General features: G+C 37.0%; 1 protein-coding gene across 12 annotated transcripts in view; it reads right to left on the reverse strand.

Annotated features, from left to right (window-relative positions):
* The window catches only part of dnc (phosphodiesterase dunce), an 865583-nt gene that overhangs the window by 20906 nt on the left and 824814 nt on the right, over positions 1–19863 (reverse strand). For all 12 annotated transcript variants that reach the window (XM_083132916.1, XM_083132909.1, XM_083132866.1 and 9 more), the window contains 3 exons: positions 14746–14948; positions 13458–13556; positions 3217–3381 (listed from right to left, as the gene is read on the reverse strand). In XM_083132916.1, coding sequence (XP_082989042.1) covers positions 3217–3381; positions 13458–13556; positions 14746–14948 — 467 coding nt within the window. The remainder of the gene's footprint in view (positions 1–3216; positions 3382–13457; positions 13557–14745; positions 14949–19863) is intronic.

Consider the following 19863-nt stretch of genomic DNA (forward strand, 5'->3'; position numbering starts at 1 on the left):
AGTGGTTTGAATACCACTTTAAACTGTAGGGCCAGTCTTAATTAGGTTATTTGTAAACTACGATAAACAAAATTTGATTTTAACTATGGATTAGTTAAATAATTATGGCAATTACAATAACCTACATATCTTAACAATTGCACCTGCACTTACACATCATATAATGCATACCTAACAACTCCCCCCCCCCAACACACACTACTGATGACTTACTACTAGAGGCATGCATATTTTGTTTTTGACGAAAACACGAAATGTGAAACAACACATTGTAATGTTAATTTTTCATGTTTCTGAAAGGTGCATTTTCCTACCCTGTTTTGTCACAAAATGATGCAAAATGAACTGCAAAATGTGAAATAGACTCTCAAACACGAAATTTAGAGTTTATTTACAGACGTGACACTTTCTGATATCAGAATTATCTTGCAAGTTATACAATTTGCGGAAAATTGATTAATTCTGCTGTAAATATTTGAGAAGCAAAAATGGACCCCTTTATACAGGAATAAACATAATATTCTGGTAACGACATAAATGTGCTATTAGAAGGGATATGTTTATTTTATGTAGTAAGTGCAGTTTTTAAATCAAATTTTAGATTATACTATAATTTAAAACCAAAATGTCATTCTGTATACTGCTTTTTCACCGCTATAACAGCAGAATTTTCTTTTATTTACCGCTTTTGAACCCAAAATTGACTTATTTCTGTACCGAAATTTTGATTTTTTTATTTACCAAAAATATGTGCTTCTACTTATTACTTATCTTTACTCCACAGTATACATACTAATCAATTCAATGTATTATTTTATCATTGTATTATCTTTATTGAATTATCATGATCATTATGTTTTTTTCCCTCTTTCTTTGTTTTATTCATTAATTGTATCTCTGACAAGCGTCGGTTTGCAAGAATGGCCGATGAGGCTGAAACACACCTGCTTAAACAAAGACCATCTATTCTATTCTATGGCACATTCAAGACTTTTCCTCTTTTGTTTGTTTGCGTGTGTAAGTTTCTTATTTTGCATCACTTTGCTGCCACTTTCAGCTAATTGTGACGTAAAGATCAACCATGTCCAGAGTGGATTCAAACATGGAACCTTTGGTGGTTACATAGTGAGTAGACTACTCACATGACAACAAAGCCTTATTCAGGATTCAACCTCATCAGGTAAACAAAGATAAAACTTTTCTGATTGCATGATGACTGTCAACTTTCGAACGAGTTTACTTCAGTTGATCGAACAAAATGAAATATCTTCAATAAAGTAATAAATATATGAAATAATTTATGTACCTTTGTTTTATTTCTGTCACGTACTATAATTTTTGTACACAATATTTTTGAGTGTCATCAACATGTCAGTATGGACAAGGCTGCACATTCAGGTATTAAGGTTAGTCTTAAATGAAGTAGCAAATTTCAGTTTGAGGCTTAAGAAGAGTACTTATTGTATAAAATGAAAATGCTTTGTTGCATAAGAACTCCCAATTCAAGCCACCATGGTTTTTTAGTTAATTTCAGCAGTATGGCTTAAAAATGAATGAACACCACACAATACTGAATTTGTATAAGGTCTCCTTTAGACAGAAGCATTTCCTTTACCATTTTTGCTAGCATAAATGCTCCCACAAGTACTCTAGCATTGACAGTACTTTAAGCGGAAGCATATTACGTGATATTTTGGTTAGCATTTTTAGGATTACATACAGCACAAGAGGCATACAAGTTACATGGTTCTAATTTAATAACGAATATATTTAGAGAGGAATAGATGTAATTTAAAAGAGGGAATGGTTATTTAATTGTCAGATATGAAACTGTACATTCTTTTGTAATATTAAGTAACCATCAATCTCACCTATATATTGAGACATTTGTGTCCATGAGACTGTGTACAGCTTTAACAATTGAAACAACCAACTTATTCTTCCATATGTGTACTGTATGTGCTATGAAGTATTGGTGACACATGGTCTCTAGTTCAGTGTGTGTGGTTTTAATGTCGCCATTTTATCAATGATCGTATTGTCAACACCCTCCATCTGTACAGTTGAGTTTCTGACCTTCATCCTTTACACCACCATTTTGTTGCTAGTCAGATATGAGGGGTTTGTTGAATCACCCCGGTCTCGAGTCCATGCACTTATCGGCATACCTAGTTTTTACTGAAAATCTGGACTGCCATTCTGTGCCCAACTAACGAAGTGTGTGCCGTTCTTGTTAATTTTTGACTTCTATTGAACTGCGATACTTGTGCAATAACTTTAAAGTTGGTGTAATAAGATGGATATAAGGGAAGAAGAGTGAAAAAAACAGCTATTCCTTAAAATTCCGAGGGAAAGTGATTTAAGAGACAGTTTGATTCAGATGACCATTAAGAGACATCAGCATAACACTTGCAAGAGTGACGTGAAAAATGAAAAGGATTTTCAATCACCAGTTATGTTATTTGCAAAAGAAACTCATTTTTCCAATTCCCTCCCCAATGTCGCAGAGGTAACGTCATCATATTGGAATCAAATGTCCCTGGTTCGATACCCGGAGGCAAATAGTGGTTCTACTCACTTTAAACTGTAGGTCCAGTCCCGATTAGCTTTTCTGTGCATGAAGTGGACCATGACAATTTCACTCAAAAATTGAAGGATGGCACATTTTACTTCGTAAGTCAAAAATAACCAAAATGTCACTTATCATGTTTTACACCCGAGCCCTTCATTTATTAACTACAAATTGTTCATTTCATAGTTTTATAGAAACTCAATTGTCTGCAAATTAAGATTTTATGGGTTTGCAGTTTTAGACCTTTAATTGAACATATTTTAAGAAACTGGTCTCTGACACAGTGTACAACCATCAATGTATTTTTTCTTGTGCAACCCACGAAGGGTTCATTTGTATCTAACACTTTTGTTTTTATAGGAAACGCAATTCCTCTTGCTTAATTAGTTTTCGGCTTTTAAAAATGTGAAGTGATACTATTTACATCTCACTCGGCCGCTATTACAACCAGACCTACATAAAATTGGGAACGTAGGGATATGCCGTCCTTTCATCTCTTTAACAATCATGAAAGCTTCTGCCATGTATTTTTATCCTCATTTCCTTCATATATAAATCATAAGGACAACAAACCTACGAAACTGCTTTCACATTTGTATCATACCACTAGTTGGATGAATAGTACAGAAATTAAATTAATTTACCTCAAGGGCTGGAGAATTTAGTAACACATTAGTGGACTGAGTTACATCCGCTGCATGTAGGCTATTGTGATACGGAATATCCTTCAAATAATGGTCCTCTAGGGTCATCATGAAAGTGATGAAGGTCTTCGGTGGGATCATGAAGGTCTTCAGAAGGTCTCGATCCTGCAAAAACAATTAAAAGATAATTTCAAGTATTGTGTATGAATAAAGATTTCCACACACAATTATGCCGAAATTTACTTGTTATTTTCTAATCAACGCCAAGTATTTTTTTGAAAATACATTGTTGTCCTCAGTATATTCTCCATCCACTACATCAACAAAGTTAATGTAAACAAAACCACACGACTTCGGGCAAATTAGTTCCTCTCCTTTGTAAATATATTGATTGTAACTGTAAAGCTCAACTTTAATATAGCAGCTACATTAAGTGGTATGCCTTTATCACGTATACCATATTCCTATGTGCAACATTCCTCTATAGATGCTATTCAAACAACCAATAGGATTTCTTAGAACAACACACATTTGTTTACACAGGCTTCGTTCTTACACAGGACAGATTATAGCGTAGCCTTTTCCCTAATTTGTAATAACAGGAAAGTCTTAATTTGTAATAAAAGTAAGATTAAAGAGTAACATAAAACTCAAGACATTAATATGAACTGTATATCATATCCAAGCGAAAAATGAACTTATGGTTTTGTAACATGGAAAATCTGTAACTCGTACAAGCATAGGCGCCATTATTTTAAAGAGGCTAGAAACTGTATGCCCCCCCCCCCGCCCCATCAAACACTATTTCATGTTGGTACTTACTACAACCAGTGTACGAAAGATGTTTAATTATGAAATTTGTGTAGTTGCAAAGATGAGGATGAATGATCATTACAATAAATTGATGAAACGTTACTAGCAAAGAAACTCTAGCCTTGAATTTTCACCTTCATACTTCTCATATTTTTTTCCTATAAAATTTCGTTTTCACGTTTGCTTTTGATATTCACTGACATGAACACAGTGGCGCAACCACAGAGGAGGGGGGGCATTGCCCATCCCAACCTTGGTCGGAAATGAGTTTTAGGGGGGGCAAGGGGGCAAACATTGATGGCCAAGTGTACCTACAGGGGGCAATTACCACCCAGAACTTCAAATTTTATGCAAATAAAAATACTTTTCGTAAAATTCTCTAGGGGACGGCGGTAGACGGCCCTGGGTGACGAACGATCTAAATAAAAATAAGTTATAAAATAGTGATTGATATGTGTTTTTTTTAAGTCTACTTTATGCACAGAAAGGCTAATTGAGACTGGGCCTATAACTTAAAGTGGGTTCCGAACCACTATGTGCCTCTACCGGGTATCCAACCCAGGACCACTTGATCACAAGTCGACGATGTTACCACTACACCATCGGGGAGGTACAGAAGTTATAAATGATATAGATGCCATGGCATTCCGTGAAATTATTTGCGCACTATTAAATTAATATTGATTTCAGCCTGCAAAAAAAAAAAAAAAAAAAAAAAATTGATCCAAAAATATTCTTGCTCGCTTTGGTCACAATTTCACTTTGTTCGCTGTAATGCATTGTAAATCACCAGATACTAAAACTGGTCTTAATTGATTTTGTTTTAAATGCATGAACAATTATTTTGAGGAAAGGGAGAGTGCACATTTGAGAGACACTTTGTCATTTTTGCTGTTGGTTTATGTGAGATTGAAGAATTGGTTGTGTAATGTATTTAAATAATATATGCTGTATATAATATTTATTCAAGAAACTTTGAATATGTACACAATTTAGTGTCCACATTGTATATATGTGAAACATATATCGTGCACGAGTTATGTTAATGTAAAAAAGATTATATTTGGAATGAATTGATCAAGCATTTTCTGTCTTTCAAAAATAGATTATGTGCTTGTTTTTCGTTATTAATGTGAAATTGAATGTGTTAAAAAAAAAATTCAAATCGTTTGTTCGAAATCAAATGCTTTAGCACAAACTTCTACCCCCCTTTTTGCGTAATTTACGAGAATAAGAATGTATTTGATACTACTAATATTAATAATAATATTGGTCCTGGGTTCGAATCCTGGCTTGGGCATGGATGTTTGCGAGTATCCATTCATCATTTTCATCATGCCATCACCATAGGCGTAGCTACAACTTTATATTTGGGTGTGCACAAAGGAAAAAAAATTTTCTTGTAACTTTTTAATAGCATATTTTGCAACACAATCACTTGGCTCTTTAACTGCACTGATGTTTGTAAAGGAATATAAATTCACTAAGTGACAGTGTTGAAAATTTCTGATTATATGTAGTAGAAATTACAGACACAAAATGTTCATAAATGTTACAAACAAATACATCAAAATACACGTCATCTATAACAAGAGACGTCTGTCAAAAGGTACAATGTTCTTAAACTCATGAATAACTTCATTTACATCAATAGACTAAGCTTTTTTCTGTTCCACAAATAGCAAGAGCAGGACTTCCAATCTATCCTGCTTCCGAGTTGCTCTTAATTTAGTTTTAACTTGGATAAGCTTGGAGAAAGATCTCTCACACGTACAGCTTGTGACAGGTATAGAAGAAAAGCGCTGTAATACAGAGGAGTAGAATGCAGTAAATATCTTCTTTCTCCAATGACATCAAAAAATCGAAAATGTATAGACACCCGTTTCATCAGCGATAATGCACACGTTTCTACCAAGTAATGCCATTTTCAACTTCTTACAAACTGACGCTTATTTTCTCTCTTACTGAAATATCTGTCTTTAATTCTCTTTGATAAAGCAGGCCATTAGGGTGTGCCTAGGCACACCCGGCACACCCCGTAGCTATGCCTATGGCCATCGCTCATCCCCATCTTTGCAAATTAGCCAAAAGTGGCACAAGAAGCGAAGTAAAATAAAGCAAATCAATAATAATAATAATGTAATAACATTATTATTATTAAAATTATTATTATTGGTACGTTTATCCTGCTACTTGCCTCCTCCCCCAGGATCTCGAAAAGTCGGGATCCTAAACCTTACCTACCAAGGGAAAGTAAACTGTCCTTGCCCACCCCACCCCCCCTTTCGTTTTGGAACCCAATCGTTGTCAATGCTCATTATTATTAATATTTGGATTCAATGATAGGCTGGACCTACAATGAATACTTTACGTCTGTTCATTGTGTCATAGAGAATCGAACCAAAGAACACTTTGTTACAATGCGACAGGGTATTTGGATCTAAAGTGACATCAAATGGAACATGAAAAACAACTAGTTTCAGTCAGTAGGCCATTTTACGTCTACGTATTCTTTCATTCTACAAAGATTCACGAGTGGGCCGTTCCAAAATCCTTTATATCTACAGTCTTTTGTTAAAGAAGATCGACTCGGGCTCTTCAAAACTTACACAAATTATGCCGGCGCCACAGTCGGCCACTTTTGTTTGCATTCTTGTTCTAAGGACTGACAAACAGTTCCACATCAAGATACAAACAATCGGAGAAAAGCCCGCGAGCTTCAACGGCAGACGAGAGGCAAATGTAGAAGATAAACAAGGATGTGTATTTATGCGCCACATTCAATCCAGGCGTGGGTGGTGTCAAAAGAAGACAACTCCGTTAGGGAAAGGGATGGCTTTGGCGAGGTTCCCTTCGATGCATCAGTCAACTCGACTTCAGGCTGGTCCTAACCCAGATTTTAACGTGGATCGATCTGAAAATCGAGGCCAATTTTGCCTTTTAAGTGAAAATGGGGCCACAGGGAGCAATCTTCTTCATAAACGCACACACGATGAACGAAATGGACTTATATTTGTGCAGGCATGTTTGGTTGAAGCAAGTAGCAAGATTTGATAATGCAAAAACTGGAGAATGTCATTTGAAATAAACACACGAGTTGATTTCAATTAATTTTCAGTTTCAAAGATGCAATGCAGTTTGACGTCAACAGGGGGGAGATTTTTGTAATACGGTAGATGCATTTCGATCAAAAACTTATAAAGTAGAAGTTTACATTTTCCATTATAAAACTTCCATTGGGACAAGTTCAATGTTCAAATACATTTTCTAGTTCGGTTAGATCGCAAGGTTACCTTATTTATGATGTGTTGTAAAATAAAAGGGGAGAGAGAGATCAGCTGCAGATATGCCTGGATAACAGTGGACACTGATCATTTATTTGATACTAAGTAATTGGCCAATCGAGTCGCCAAACTTTCTACGAAATCTGGTGCCTGTCTGGTAGGTGAACGTATTCAGTGACTGTGAGATTGTTCTTTGGTTGTTGGCATATACAGTTTCTGAATAGGTCTAGCAGGTGTGACAAATGAATTTTATATGAATAAGTAGGACGACGTTCAAAATTTAAAGAAGCGTTATGTTTCTTTTCATTGGAGTACCGACAATTGTACGAGTGTTAGCGATGTTCTCTCATTGGTTTCGTCGTCATATCTATTCTTATCGCTGCAAATATTCGAGAGGGAAAAATACGATGATAAAGAATCGGAGTACACAAACTACCCGATTCTTAAATGCTAACATTAAAATTGTGCTCACAGCCCCGATAGTCTAGCCGCAAACCTGATATCAAGGGGTCCTGGCTTCCATCCCCGGTCGAGGTATAACATTTCATTAAGTGGTCGGTTAGGATTTCACTAGGAAATGTAGGTCTCTGTGCATATTGTAGACCTTAATACATAGCTAAGCGTCAGGTCAACCTTGCAGCAGGTTTTAGCATATGTAGATCCAAACGTGCGCGCAAGAATATAGTTCCACTGAGACGGGTTCTATTCCGACACAACTGCATACTTGCAAGAAAACAGTTATTTAATTTGTAATATACAGACAAAATAATACATTGATTAGCAGGTATGGACTTAATTGGTTGCAATCACTGTGCAGACGAACTTAGAACCGCAGATTCGCCAACTCGAATCTGTATTGCGTTGAAGAGACATTGAAACTTTAGAGCGAGTCGAGCGAGACTGAATGCGTTGCAGAGCGCGTGAAATCGCTGATACCAGTGTTGCACATCCCACTATTTTAACCCTATGTTTATTGTAGAGCGGCGAGAATGGCTGAATCTCCTGTTCAGCGCGCGGTTTTACCCGAATGTTATTTTGGGCTTCATCCGAAAGGAAATGTTCTTCAAAGTCAAGCAAGTTGTTTTAAATGCATAATCCTCCTTGCGGCAACAAGATCAAAGTAAAACAGGGCGTGAGGTGATTTGCCGTCAATGTGCACACGAATTGTATCACGGGTGTTGAATGATTTGCGGTTTGAGTTTAGCAAGAGGAAACGATTGTTTGTTGTTTGACGACAAAAGAATCTCCGCGGTATTAAAATATATCGCAGTGAGAAGAAACATGTTTATTATTTGGACGAGACGTCCTTCAACTCGGTGAGTGGGGGAAGGGGGAATAAACCATGGAAGGATACCACCATGCAAAACCACCGCCAGGGCTGAAGAAACCGACGATGAGGGGAAGGGGGAGGCTTATTGTTTCACCCACTGGCGGCAATGAAAGCTTTGTTGAAGGCGCATATTTACTTTTCAGCGCAAAGAAAGGGAAGGGTGATTATCAGCAACAAATAGACAGACCAAGATTTGAATCCTGGTTTAGTGAAGTGATTCATAAATTGAAACCAGAGTAATAGCGACAGACAATGCACCTGATTGTATATATCACCAATAACAAATCATGCTTTTTTGGTGGTACAACTTGAAGTGCGTGTGTCTTACAGTAACGGATGTATTGCGAACGAAGCAACCAAGTTTTTCATAAATCTATTTCTTTCTAAACCAAAAACAATAATTTGTCATTAAATTCAAGAGGGGCCTATCGTTGTTTACTTTTATCTTTGTTTATTTTTATTTTTGCGTGCTCGAAATATACACACATGCTCTCATGTTTAGAAGTTGTTTCGCTCTTATATTAATGACACATTTATTAAATAATATATGCGCAGAAAGTACTTTTAAAATGTTATGTTTCAGGAGACAAAGAGAAGCAAAAATACAATCCACTTGACATGCATGCGGGTTTTGATGTGTTGTGCGGTTGGCAATACTGTAGATTTTCTCAGTGTCTCCGATGTAAGCAGCTCGCCGGTTGAGGAAAGACTGGCACGGAAGATTCTGAGCTCAGTTCTCGCGCGGATTGATACATAAAACCTGCTGCAAGGTTAACCTGACGCTTGGCTTAATCAACTTATCATTGCAATACGGTGCGAAAATCAGCATGCTTGGGCAATTGTATTGCTCGCAGTCTTAGTCCTACATCTTAATTAATTATCATTTTTGATGTTAGAAAGCAATTTCTGCAGTACCGTCATAGTGGTATCCGTGCAGGAGAATCAATCTTTGATCCAATTCGGATCAGTATTTATGCATAATATATTCCGAAATAAAATTATAATCTTCAGCAGTTATTTTCACTAATCAAAATGCTCGGTGCAAGGGTTGCAACTCTATTAATTGCTTTTACGTCAATATATTTGTCTCCTAATGGAGGTGAATTTATAGTGAAAATATGTTTGTTCCTTGAGAGTGGCACCTCCTATGTTGACGGTATTTCTCGTATCCTCGCAATTTTTAGCCCTAAGTTCTGAATTTCAGTCCTTGAACAAGAAAACGTAAGATATTTCATCATGACAACAGAGTATATAATATTATTAACATATTTTATATTCAAGAGTGGTGTTGTTTATTTCATGCTTACTTTATTAAGTTAGTGCCACTTTTCTGAAGCACGAAAAGCTACAATCTTTTGCCGCTCCCTGTTGTTGTGATTTGGACAATTTAGAGTTATGGCACACTATGAGGTAGAAAGAACTAAAGATAAAGACCCTTCAGCACCTTGCAATGGTTGAAAATTAAAAACTGCCTTTTACGAACTTTACAAGCTTTGTGTTATTGAAATGTACATAGATACCCATCAACGGCTGTTTGCAGCAAATCAGGTGTTATCTTCGTAATCGAACTGGTAACGAGAGGTTGAGTAAAAAAAGGTAAAAGGTAAAGTTTTCCCCTGTGCTTTGCACCACGCCATGAAGGCGTATAGGGGGTGTGGGGTTGAGTGCTCTATCTATTGTCTCTTTGAGAAAGAGATTGCAAAATCTTTGGATTTAAACAAGGTTGTAGCTTCTCGTGAAAATATACGTATCTTATCGTATTTCTTGATGTGGTTCATTTTCTCATTTTAGCAAAAAAAAAAAAAAAAAAAATTACTGAAACTCTTTACATAGAAATAGTGTTATATACGTTTATCCGTAACTTTTATGATGTATTTTGTACTGTTTATATGATTAGTAATTAGTAAGTCTGTGATATTATTCCACTCAAAAATGGCTTTGGAAGAGACAATAGAATCATTGCATTTTACTTGACATGAAAGATCCGTGACTAAAAGTACTTTTGTGTGTGATTGAACAAAATGCAGTGATTTATCTTTGGATTTAACTGTAAAATATCTCACGGGTAAAAATATACCGTACACAGAAAAAACTGGTTTGTTTGGAATTACCAAAAACTGGTTACAACCTCCTTTTGGAGGGTTGTATCTGGCACAGGTGGTGTTGAAAAGGGCACCCCAAAGTTCCGCAGACAGTCAACACAAATTATGCTATATATGCAACTTCCTAGTGAGTAAAAGGGTAATGGACTGCAAACACTGTTCGAAATAAAGAGCAAATATCCTACACTGCAATGACATACACAAGGGGTGGTTTGTGGAGTCATAAAAATGACCGACCTCCGCGGCGGAGTGGTTAGCACAAGGCCTGAATGTTCTCTGCGAGTGTCCCTTTCATAAATTTCATCATATCCTCATCTTCTCGATTAGTCAAACGTGGCAGAAAAGTGAAGTGAAATAAAACAAATCAAGCAATCTATACAAAAATGAACGTCAAATAAAGGACTGACTACTAAAAAAGAAAACATACTCGAGACGAGACCGAGACCGTGCCAAGTTTCGTATCGATGCCATCCCTAAAATTAACCAAACACATCGTATTTTGACTTGTACTTGAAACTGGTGCATCTGTCATCAGTATACAACAAATCCGTTTTACGGCATACCGTTCTATTTCTGCGCCTTTATCACTTAGGCACCTTAAATATCATTAATGCAAACTTCTAAGCTGGAGATTACGATGAGAAAATTACGGTTATCTTGGACGAGTCTTAAGCAGCAAATATCCTGAACAATGCCAAGCCTTAGCCTTGGATAAAAGGTGACGAACTTGGACAAGTTAAGACCGCCTCGCATAAACTTGGCTCCCTTTCCTGAGGTCTTTCATGCCGAAAGAGAAGCATGTAGCGATTCTAAGTTCGTCTGCCAAGATTTCAAGAGCAGCAAATCCTCTTTGCTACCACAAACGTTAACTTCCGTGAACCAGCATAAAAGCCTGCACAGTTCTTATTCCAAATCATTTTGGGGGATTTCCTTTATACATTGCCTCTGAACGACCTTCGAATTCAAGGTGCAAGTGTGAATGTGCATTTTTGTATTTTCTGAATTTTGCCGCTTCACTAGGCTGTGGATATTTTTTTTTTACATCCTCAAAAATGTCTAGCAATGTTCGTATTAAAGCCCACTTCACACACACACAGACAAATTGGAAACTAACTTACTATACTAGCGTGAAATTTTATCCACTACAGTTTATATCAAACCAAGTGACTATAACAAATTATAGCAAAGTGCTTATTGTTGGAAAAAACCTGGTACCTAATACCTATACCTATTCCCATAACATTATATTTATTCTATCCAACTTGGAGTTAAACTATGCAAGATAAAATGTAGAGTAGGATGCATAAGTATTACCAAGCAAATTGTCCATCATGTTTGTTCTCTCCGTGTTTTACGTAATAACAAAACGCCAAACAGGCTGCTGGCAACCTCTGCACGAGCACATGTAATAATTATATACCTGAGAAACACGTAGGATGCAAGAAAAATCAATGAAAATAGTCATGGACAATTTGCCGAGCAATACATGCGTATCCTACTGTACAATACAGAAAGAAACAACTTCATCGACAATTAAATTAAATTCAATCCATTTTGAACATGTCAGATTCTCTTAGCCATTTTATCTACATCCTCCCTATTTTATAAACAATTCATATGCACTTTTGCTTTATGTAACAAAAATATCTTTAAATGTTTTGTCACACTTGATCGTAATCAGAACAGGAGCAAGAAAAATCAATTATAATACTCTTTACAACCGAATATTACATTTCTTGTTCCATTCACAATCTCAGAATACATAATGTCTCTTTATAGTTTCTGTAGTCGTTACTTTGTTGTACTTCTACAACTAAATGATTCACTACAAAGATTGCAGTGTAAAAACACACTCAAACAAACATACTGCTAACATTTTACCGACACAAATTACCATTTTTCAGGTTCATCAGTGTTTATACTGAACGTCCTACTCGATATTTGATGATGACAAACTTTCCTGTTAGAACGTCCGATACTATCGTGACCAGAGAATCTTTACAAATCTTAGGAACGACGAAAAATGAAACAGCGGCCACTCAAATATGAAATAAAACAGTTCCAGGATGACGCAAGCGCCAGCAGCAATTAGAGCGCCCAAAAAACACACGAGCGCGCCTCACCTGCAATTTGGTTAGGAAGGGAAACATTTCGCTGGGTGAATACATAAACAGATCGTGAGAAACTGGCTAGGTGTACTCTCGTTGGATAGAACACACAAGCAAACTGGGGCTGCATATACTATTCTGAAAGCTGGACATCCAAGGTTTTCTGTAGAGGGGCGATTACAAAAGATACTTTTTAAAAAATCGCGATTGATATTAGGTTAGATTTAGCTCCACAGATGGCAGCACTTTCACACTGCTGTAGAGTAGCAAATTGTGGAAGACACGCATGATTCATGAATGTTGTTACTCTCGGGCGTAAAGGAAGGATAATTAAAATAGTACAATCATGGATACTTGTGAGTTGTAATTATCCCATTGAAAGTGAATGTGATAGTTATAACCCAGACGCGTCCATGACTGTACAAGATGTGCTTACTCTTATAAGCTTTCGCTGCTAGCTAATTTTAATATCTTTTTGTTCCGAGTAGAATAAGTAGTCTTCATGTAATGATGTGTATGTACAAAATTTCAAAACTGAAAGAACAATATTACATTTACTTTGGATCTCTGTTGAAAAGTCTCAATACACACATGTTACACATACCTGAAATACTGTATACGAAACAGCGGTTAAAGGCCTTGAGTTTGACAATTCTCCTATCTTGAATATGTCAATGCCCCACCTGTCCACCTCAACCAACATCTGTAACGAAGGAAAGAAATTACTTTATTAAGAATAAAACTGATTACACTTGATAAATCAATAGTTAACCGGTAAGCTCTTCAAACACACAAATTCTGGTAAACTTCGATTGTCTCTTGTAATATTTGATAATTATTTTTTCAAAAGTAAGAACGTTATTAACTGTCTTGTTATTGTCAATTCTAAATGTATTCTTGATTTTATTCATTTACGACGTAAAACTGACTATCCACAAAGGAATGAAAGATCAAATATTAAAGCTCATATAGTGACAATTGGTGAGATATAAATGTATCACTACTAGTCAAAAGCTTGGTTAGTTATATCACTATGATCAAGTGCTTATTGCATGGCGTCATTCGCTGCAAAGAAATGATCATGATCGTGCCACTGAAAGTCTAAAGCCAGTCCGCAACACGTTGTGGACATTCCTCTGCAGAGAGTCATTTAATGAATTGAATTGTTGTTTTTTAAGTCCACTTTATGCACAGAAAGGCTAATCGGGACTGGACCTACAGTTTAAAGTGGGATCCAAACCACTATGTGCCTCCAACGGGTATCGAACCCGCTACACCTTGATTACAAGGCAGAGAGAGTCATTTAAACCTAATGACTTCATTGCAGACTGGGATTACTACATAGGCTACGTGCACTTGTTTCAACAAATCTTACTCTCATGTAAAAAAACTCCCAATTAAGATTATAAAGAATATAAACTAACAAGAATCTAATTTTAAAAAGACAGTGGAAAATGTCACAAACCTTAAATTAGATATTGGAGCGACGTGGACACTAAATTGTGAAAGTTTCTTTAATACATATTATATACAACATATTAATTGCGGACCTTCTGGTCCAAACATATGTATAAAAACTTACGAATATTTGAAAATTAGATCACAAGGTGAACGCATTATGGGCGGTTCCAGAATTTGCAACACAGACCGTCGCTGTGAATTGCATTACACATTGCCTTTGTTTACTATATTTAGTTGTAATAATCAATAATTTAACCAAGTTTGTGAAGCTCCTTGCACACTCCTGTTCACATAAAGTGGCACAATTTATGGGATTGAAGAACGTGCCACATTATCTGAACAGGAGTGTACAGTGAGGTACGAATTACATCATCCATTAATATCGCCGATAAAACCTACATCTACAAGGCAAATTACATTACTCAACTCACCTTTCCAAGATCGGCTTCAAATGGCGTCTCTACTCCATATTTAGGCAGTTTCTCGCCAGTAAAGCTGTTCGTATGGCACAACGGCTTCTTGACGCCGGATATGTGAGACATCGTACCTCCATGATGGCGGTCCTTCTTTTTCAACCTCGGCTCAGCAGTGTCCTCTATCCGCAAAGAAGGTATGTCCAGTTCTTGTTGTTTGTCTGCAGGAATAGAAAGAGTAAAATTCTAAAGTTAGCAATAACCAAAATGGACATATGCTAAAACTTCTTACATTCTTATCACGAATATATAAGTACAAATCATCAGAAGCAGAATTATGTATTGGCCAAGAAAGAGTTGGAAGTAAAGAATAGGACTGGCACATCAAAAGTAGTAGATAAGTTTGGTTTTAAACCAGAAAGGCTACTTTGGACTGGACCTACAATTTAAAGTGAAATCTGAACAACTATGCGCCTCCACCAGGTATCGGACCCGGGACGCGTTGATTACAAGGCCATATCAAAAGTAGCTATACAGACATGCATTAGCCTTCTATAAGTTTCTATCCAGTTTGATAGTAATAGTTAGGACTCTCTGGTGTGCAAAATTTGGAGAAGTTGTGATCGACTAGTTTCCCGAACTTGGTAAATTATTCTTGGTGATAATTTTGGTTAAATTCTCAGAAAATTGAATCTTGCATATATAACTACAAACAAAACCTTCACAAGCACGTGCAAATCAAACCGACTGTTAGTTTGTATTTGATAGAAGTGTAAGTGTGTCTCGTTTGTAGGAAGACAGCGAAATCAGCAAAGGTTGTATGTAGTGTGTAGGTATAAAATTTGAAGTGGGAGTGTTAATTCCTGTAGGAATATATTCCAAAACGCTTTATACAATCTGTGGTTACTGTGAATCTACTTTATCAACGAGCGCGTAGATTATTACATCTGTACGGTTAGTTACAAATCAAAACAATATTAATATCTAGAAAGAATTTTGCAAATGAGCAAAAGGGAGAAATAATAAGATCATGTGAAATTTCTGTAATTATCCTGAGCCATTTCTTGAGAACTAGAATAAACTAGATACTTGTAACAGTTGAGTTTTTGTACAGTCGCGAACAAAAGTTGATTCGGACAGTAATACAAAAATGTCTTCCAATGTTTTGGAAGCCTTGAAGAAATGATAAACTCTAACATACCAAGCTATTTGAAGAGAGTAAATTCGTGCAACGTCATGTCAGTCTGTTCTGTTACTAAGTTAGAACTATGGATATTGACGAAAGGCTAATCCGTCGTCCATATTCACATGACATTTGTTTGATAATAGAAACAAGTGCTGATAAAACACATGACAGAATCCAGATAATGTCAAGCAAAAGACACAATACGTCAAGTTTACACGATCCTAAGCTGCAAGGTCGATTTGGAACTTGGAACCGCTTTAGCAATTTAATGGCCTAGGTTGACAACTATTTCGAAACAAAACAGTGAGCAGATAAGATGTTTATTTTTGTTGTGTGCAGACATTTTGACCCATCACATTCTTACAACATGATGCTTTTTCGCTGAGTGCGTGCTACAGGCTGCAAGAAATGCGATGCTGTGTCATCAAAACAAAGTGTAGGCCAATATGGGCCACCGAGGTACACACTGAATTTACGATAAAGCTGTAATACGTTTAATCCTGTTACAACACTCGCATCGACAAGAAAAGCAAACGATTAATTTTTTTAAAAAAAAAATTGTGATGGCATTGCACTTTGCTTTGGGTGACGTCAGAAAGCCCAACATTTTTCACAACATAAAATTCTGTTCGTATCTTGCAGTAGCACTAGTAACAGGATTGAGACACATCTGTCGTGTTTTCATCGTTCAGATAAATCCGATTTTTGATAGCGTAAACATAACCGGTAAGTGCTGCCTCTAGCGAAGTCCACCGAAATCTGTCGGAAGGTTGTGTTTGCGTTGGTCCAGGTTGAATGGGCAGGCCGTCAAGGATAGACAAGATATTTCATGATTTTGGGCCCAAGGAGTACCAAAGATGGAACAGTTCCTGTCTTTCCTTAAACAGTGCAGATGCAACGATGTCATAAGAACCTAACATAGAGTCACCTAGTACTGCTTACGGAAAGAAAGCTCGGAAATATTAAAGCACCCAAATCTAACAAGCCTAATCTGCTAATAACAACAAACCTAACTCGCGCATACTGTTCACGAGAGGTGGAATGTATAGAGGTGGGTCCGGCATATACCCATTCCGTGTTCGGGAATTCTTGGCCTATTTGTATGTAAGGTAGGTTGGGAGTGGAGGTACTCACAAATCTTCAAGTCAACGCAATTTGGTGCAGATTTGTAAACATTAATAACACAAGACTTTTAAAATTTAAGATTATTCAGATCGTGTCGCCATCTACCTGTTTGCTGATCTTCACGAACAGTCCCACCCCTACGAATTCCCCCTTTGGTCTGCTAGAAAGCCAGGTTGTTTGAGATGCCTGAAGTTGACAAGACACAATGCAAAAGTTATAACACAATTCAGAATTGTTTACGAATTGTTTGGTTATTTTGAGAGAAGCGTTGTATACAATTTTCTAAATTTTGTAACTAAGCTATTTGTTGAGGCTTCAAGACAGAATGAAAGAAAAAAAATCTTTACTTCTCAGAAAGCAATACAGATTGGTTTGTCGTCTGGAAAATTACAGTGGAGTGGAAACTATGCAGGATAGGCATTCTACCCCTTTCTGTCCACAGTGGCTGCAATTCTTAACGACCTTCGGGGATGGGAATGTATGTCACGTACGCAGTGCATTCGGAATATAGAAATCTTCCTTATCACTCAACTGGACAACTAAAAATCGATCCAACCCCAGCCAAAGGCGTGGCTTGCGGCAGCCAATCCCTTGTCCCGAAAGCACCCGCCCACGTGCAACGCTACTTTGGAACCTGGCCAACCAATTAAATCGGGGCCCGTGATTCCTTTTGAAAAATTGCCCATGGGGGGAGGGGAGGCTGCATAAAAGCAAAAATAGAAGGGAAATGACAATTACTAATGGAGTATCACAATTCAAAAACTGAAAAAATAAGATCCAGAGGGGGGATTATACGTAGCATCCTTGGAACTTTGAAAGCAAACATTGTCCTTACATTTAACAGGATTATTATTACACATCTCAGTTTTTTTTAATGGTATTTTATTTCTATTTCCAGTTTTCGTAGGAATTATACTATGATAAAGCAAAATAAGTGGACAGGCCCGTAGCTAGAAGGGGGCAGGGAGACCATGCTTTGCCCCCCGTGAAAATTATAGAACACATTCCTACCTGGAATTCTCACTATTATTTACAATTATATCCTATATTGCTCTAGTAACATAACAGATACACTTATGGATTTGGTGATTTATTAAGGAAGGTGTGTTGGATTCCATAATGTCATACCAGAATTGCGGGGAAAATAAAATCCTTTCCAGATCCAGATTTCGGAAAATGATTTCACGACAGTATCTAGACATTCTGAGTGGTCTTGTATTATTAAAGGTGCGTAATGTGATGGATATGTTTTCTTGAATGTATTTCTATGGAGTTTGAACTGCTCAATTTTTTGTTTCCCACGTCTACCTGTTGGTAATAGTGTCAGTGATGCATGTAGAAGAAAGAGAGAGAGTGAATATTTGATTTTTGTTACTTAACATTACTTTTCTGCCACTTCTAGTTAACTGTGACAATGAGAATGAGTGATGATATGAAATTGATGAAGGGACACTCACAAGCAACACCCATGCCCAGGCTGGTGTTCGCACAGGAACTCCTATCATCGTAGTGCGTTGTGTAACCACCCGCAACCAGGTCGGCTAGCGAAAGAGTTAGGACATCTTACTGGGTCAATTATCAAACATGACGAAAATGTGATAGTGTTTCACATTTATTATTTCTGTTAGAAAGCAATAAAAATTGTGATGTGATACAAGTTAGACTAGGCATCTTTTGGAGTGTAAATAGAAAAGCCACTAAGAAAGCTTTGCAATACACCCTTTAATTTTCACAATCTTTCGAAATACTTTCCACAACACACGATACACTTCTTCATCCTTCGAAAATCAACTGGTTTCCTCAGGGAGGTGAGCACCCTCGTCATCCCACGCCCTTAGAAGGTCCTCTCTGTTGGAAACCTACTCCTTTAACCAGTTATTGACGCGAGGGAACAGTGCAAAATCACATGGAGCGAGGTGTGACTCATTGCGTCACAATACAAAAAGGGAAAAGCGGAGAAAGATGAATAAGGAGTGTTTCTGAAGGTTCCGAAAATCAGTTCCTTTTTTATACAGAAATGTAATCAGGAAAAAAGTGAGGAAAGTGCCGTTGATGAGCCCAGTGTGTGTTCTGTCCTATCACTTAAATCGAAGTAAAAATAAAAGTTCTCTCTCAAAATCAAGGTAAATGTTAAAATTATTTATATAACTTATGTCATATCGCTTTCTTACAGTTTTGTATGTAACTATCATTTAATTAATACTGCATGCCGTTAATATTAAAAATAGTAATACAGAAAATAATGATTTTTTTTTCATTCTTGATACACGGTATGGGGGGCGGCAGAGCTTGTTTGGCCTAGGGGCGGCAAAGAGGTAAATGCGGTCCTGCTTATTACCAAAACATCTAACGGACAGGTTCAGTGTAAGCCGTGAGTAAGACATCACTGGAAGCCACGCCCACTCAGCGCTTTCCTTGGTTGTTTACTGACGGAAACTAGCTTCTACGCTAAGTTCTGCGCATTATCTTACCATACCATGCAAAAATTAGGCTCGTCAACTGGCTGCAAAATGAACTAGGATGCTTCGAGCTTAAGAGAACTATAACATGTAGGCCACGCCAATTATGTGAATTGTAACTTGGCAATATCTTGCAGTTCATCTAACTCTAGACACACACGCGGTCAGATAACAGCAACATCCTAATTGTTATTTATCTTGCCATACAAATAACTCATTGAAGTAGTTAGGTATTGACAGTTAAAATACGTCACGTATAGTTCCGTAACTTATTGTTCAACGATACAACCTCAATCTTACACAAGGTTCCCGAAGCAGTAACAGTATTTAGGGCACACATTTATATTGGGACTTTTTCACATTAAA

Source organism: Lepisma saccharinum, chromosome 1 (genome assembly GCF_977018435.1).
Source record: "Lepisma saccharinum chromosome 1, izLepSacc3.1, whole genome shotgun sequence".
Taxonomy (NCBI): domain Eukaryota; kingdom Metazoa; phylum Arthropoda; class Insecta; order Zygentoma; family Lepismatidae; genus Lepisma; species Lepisma saccharinum.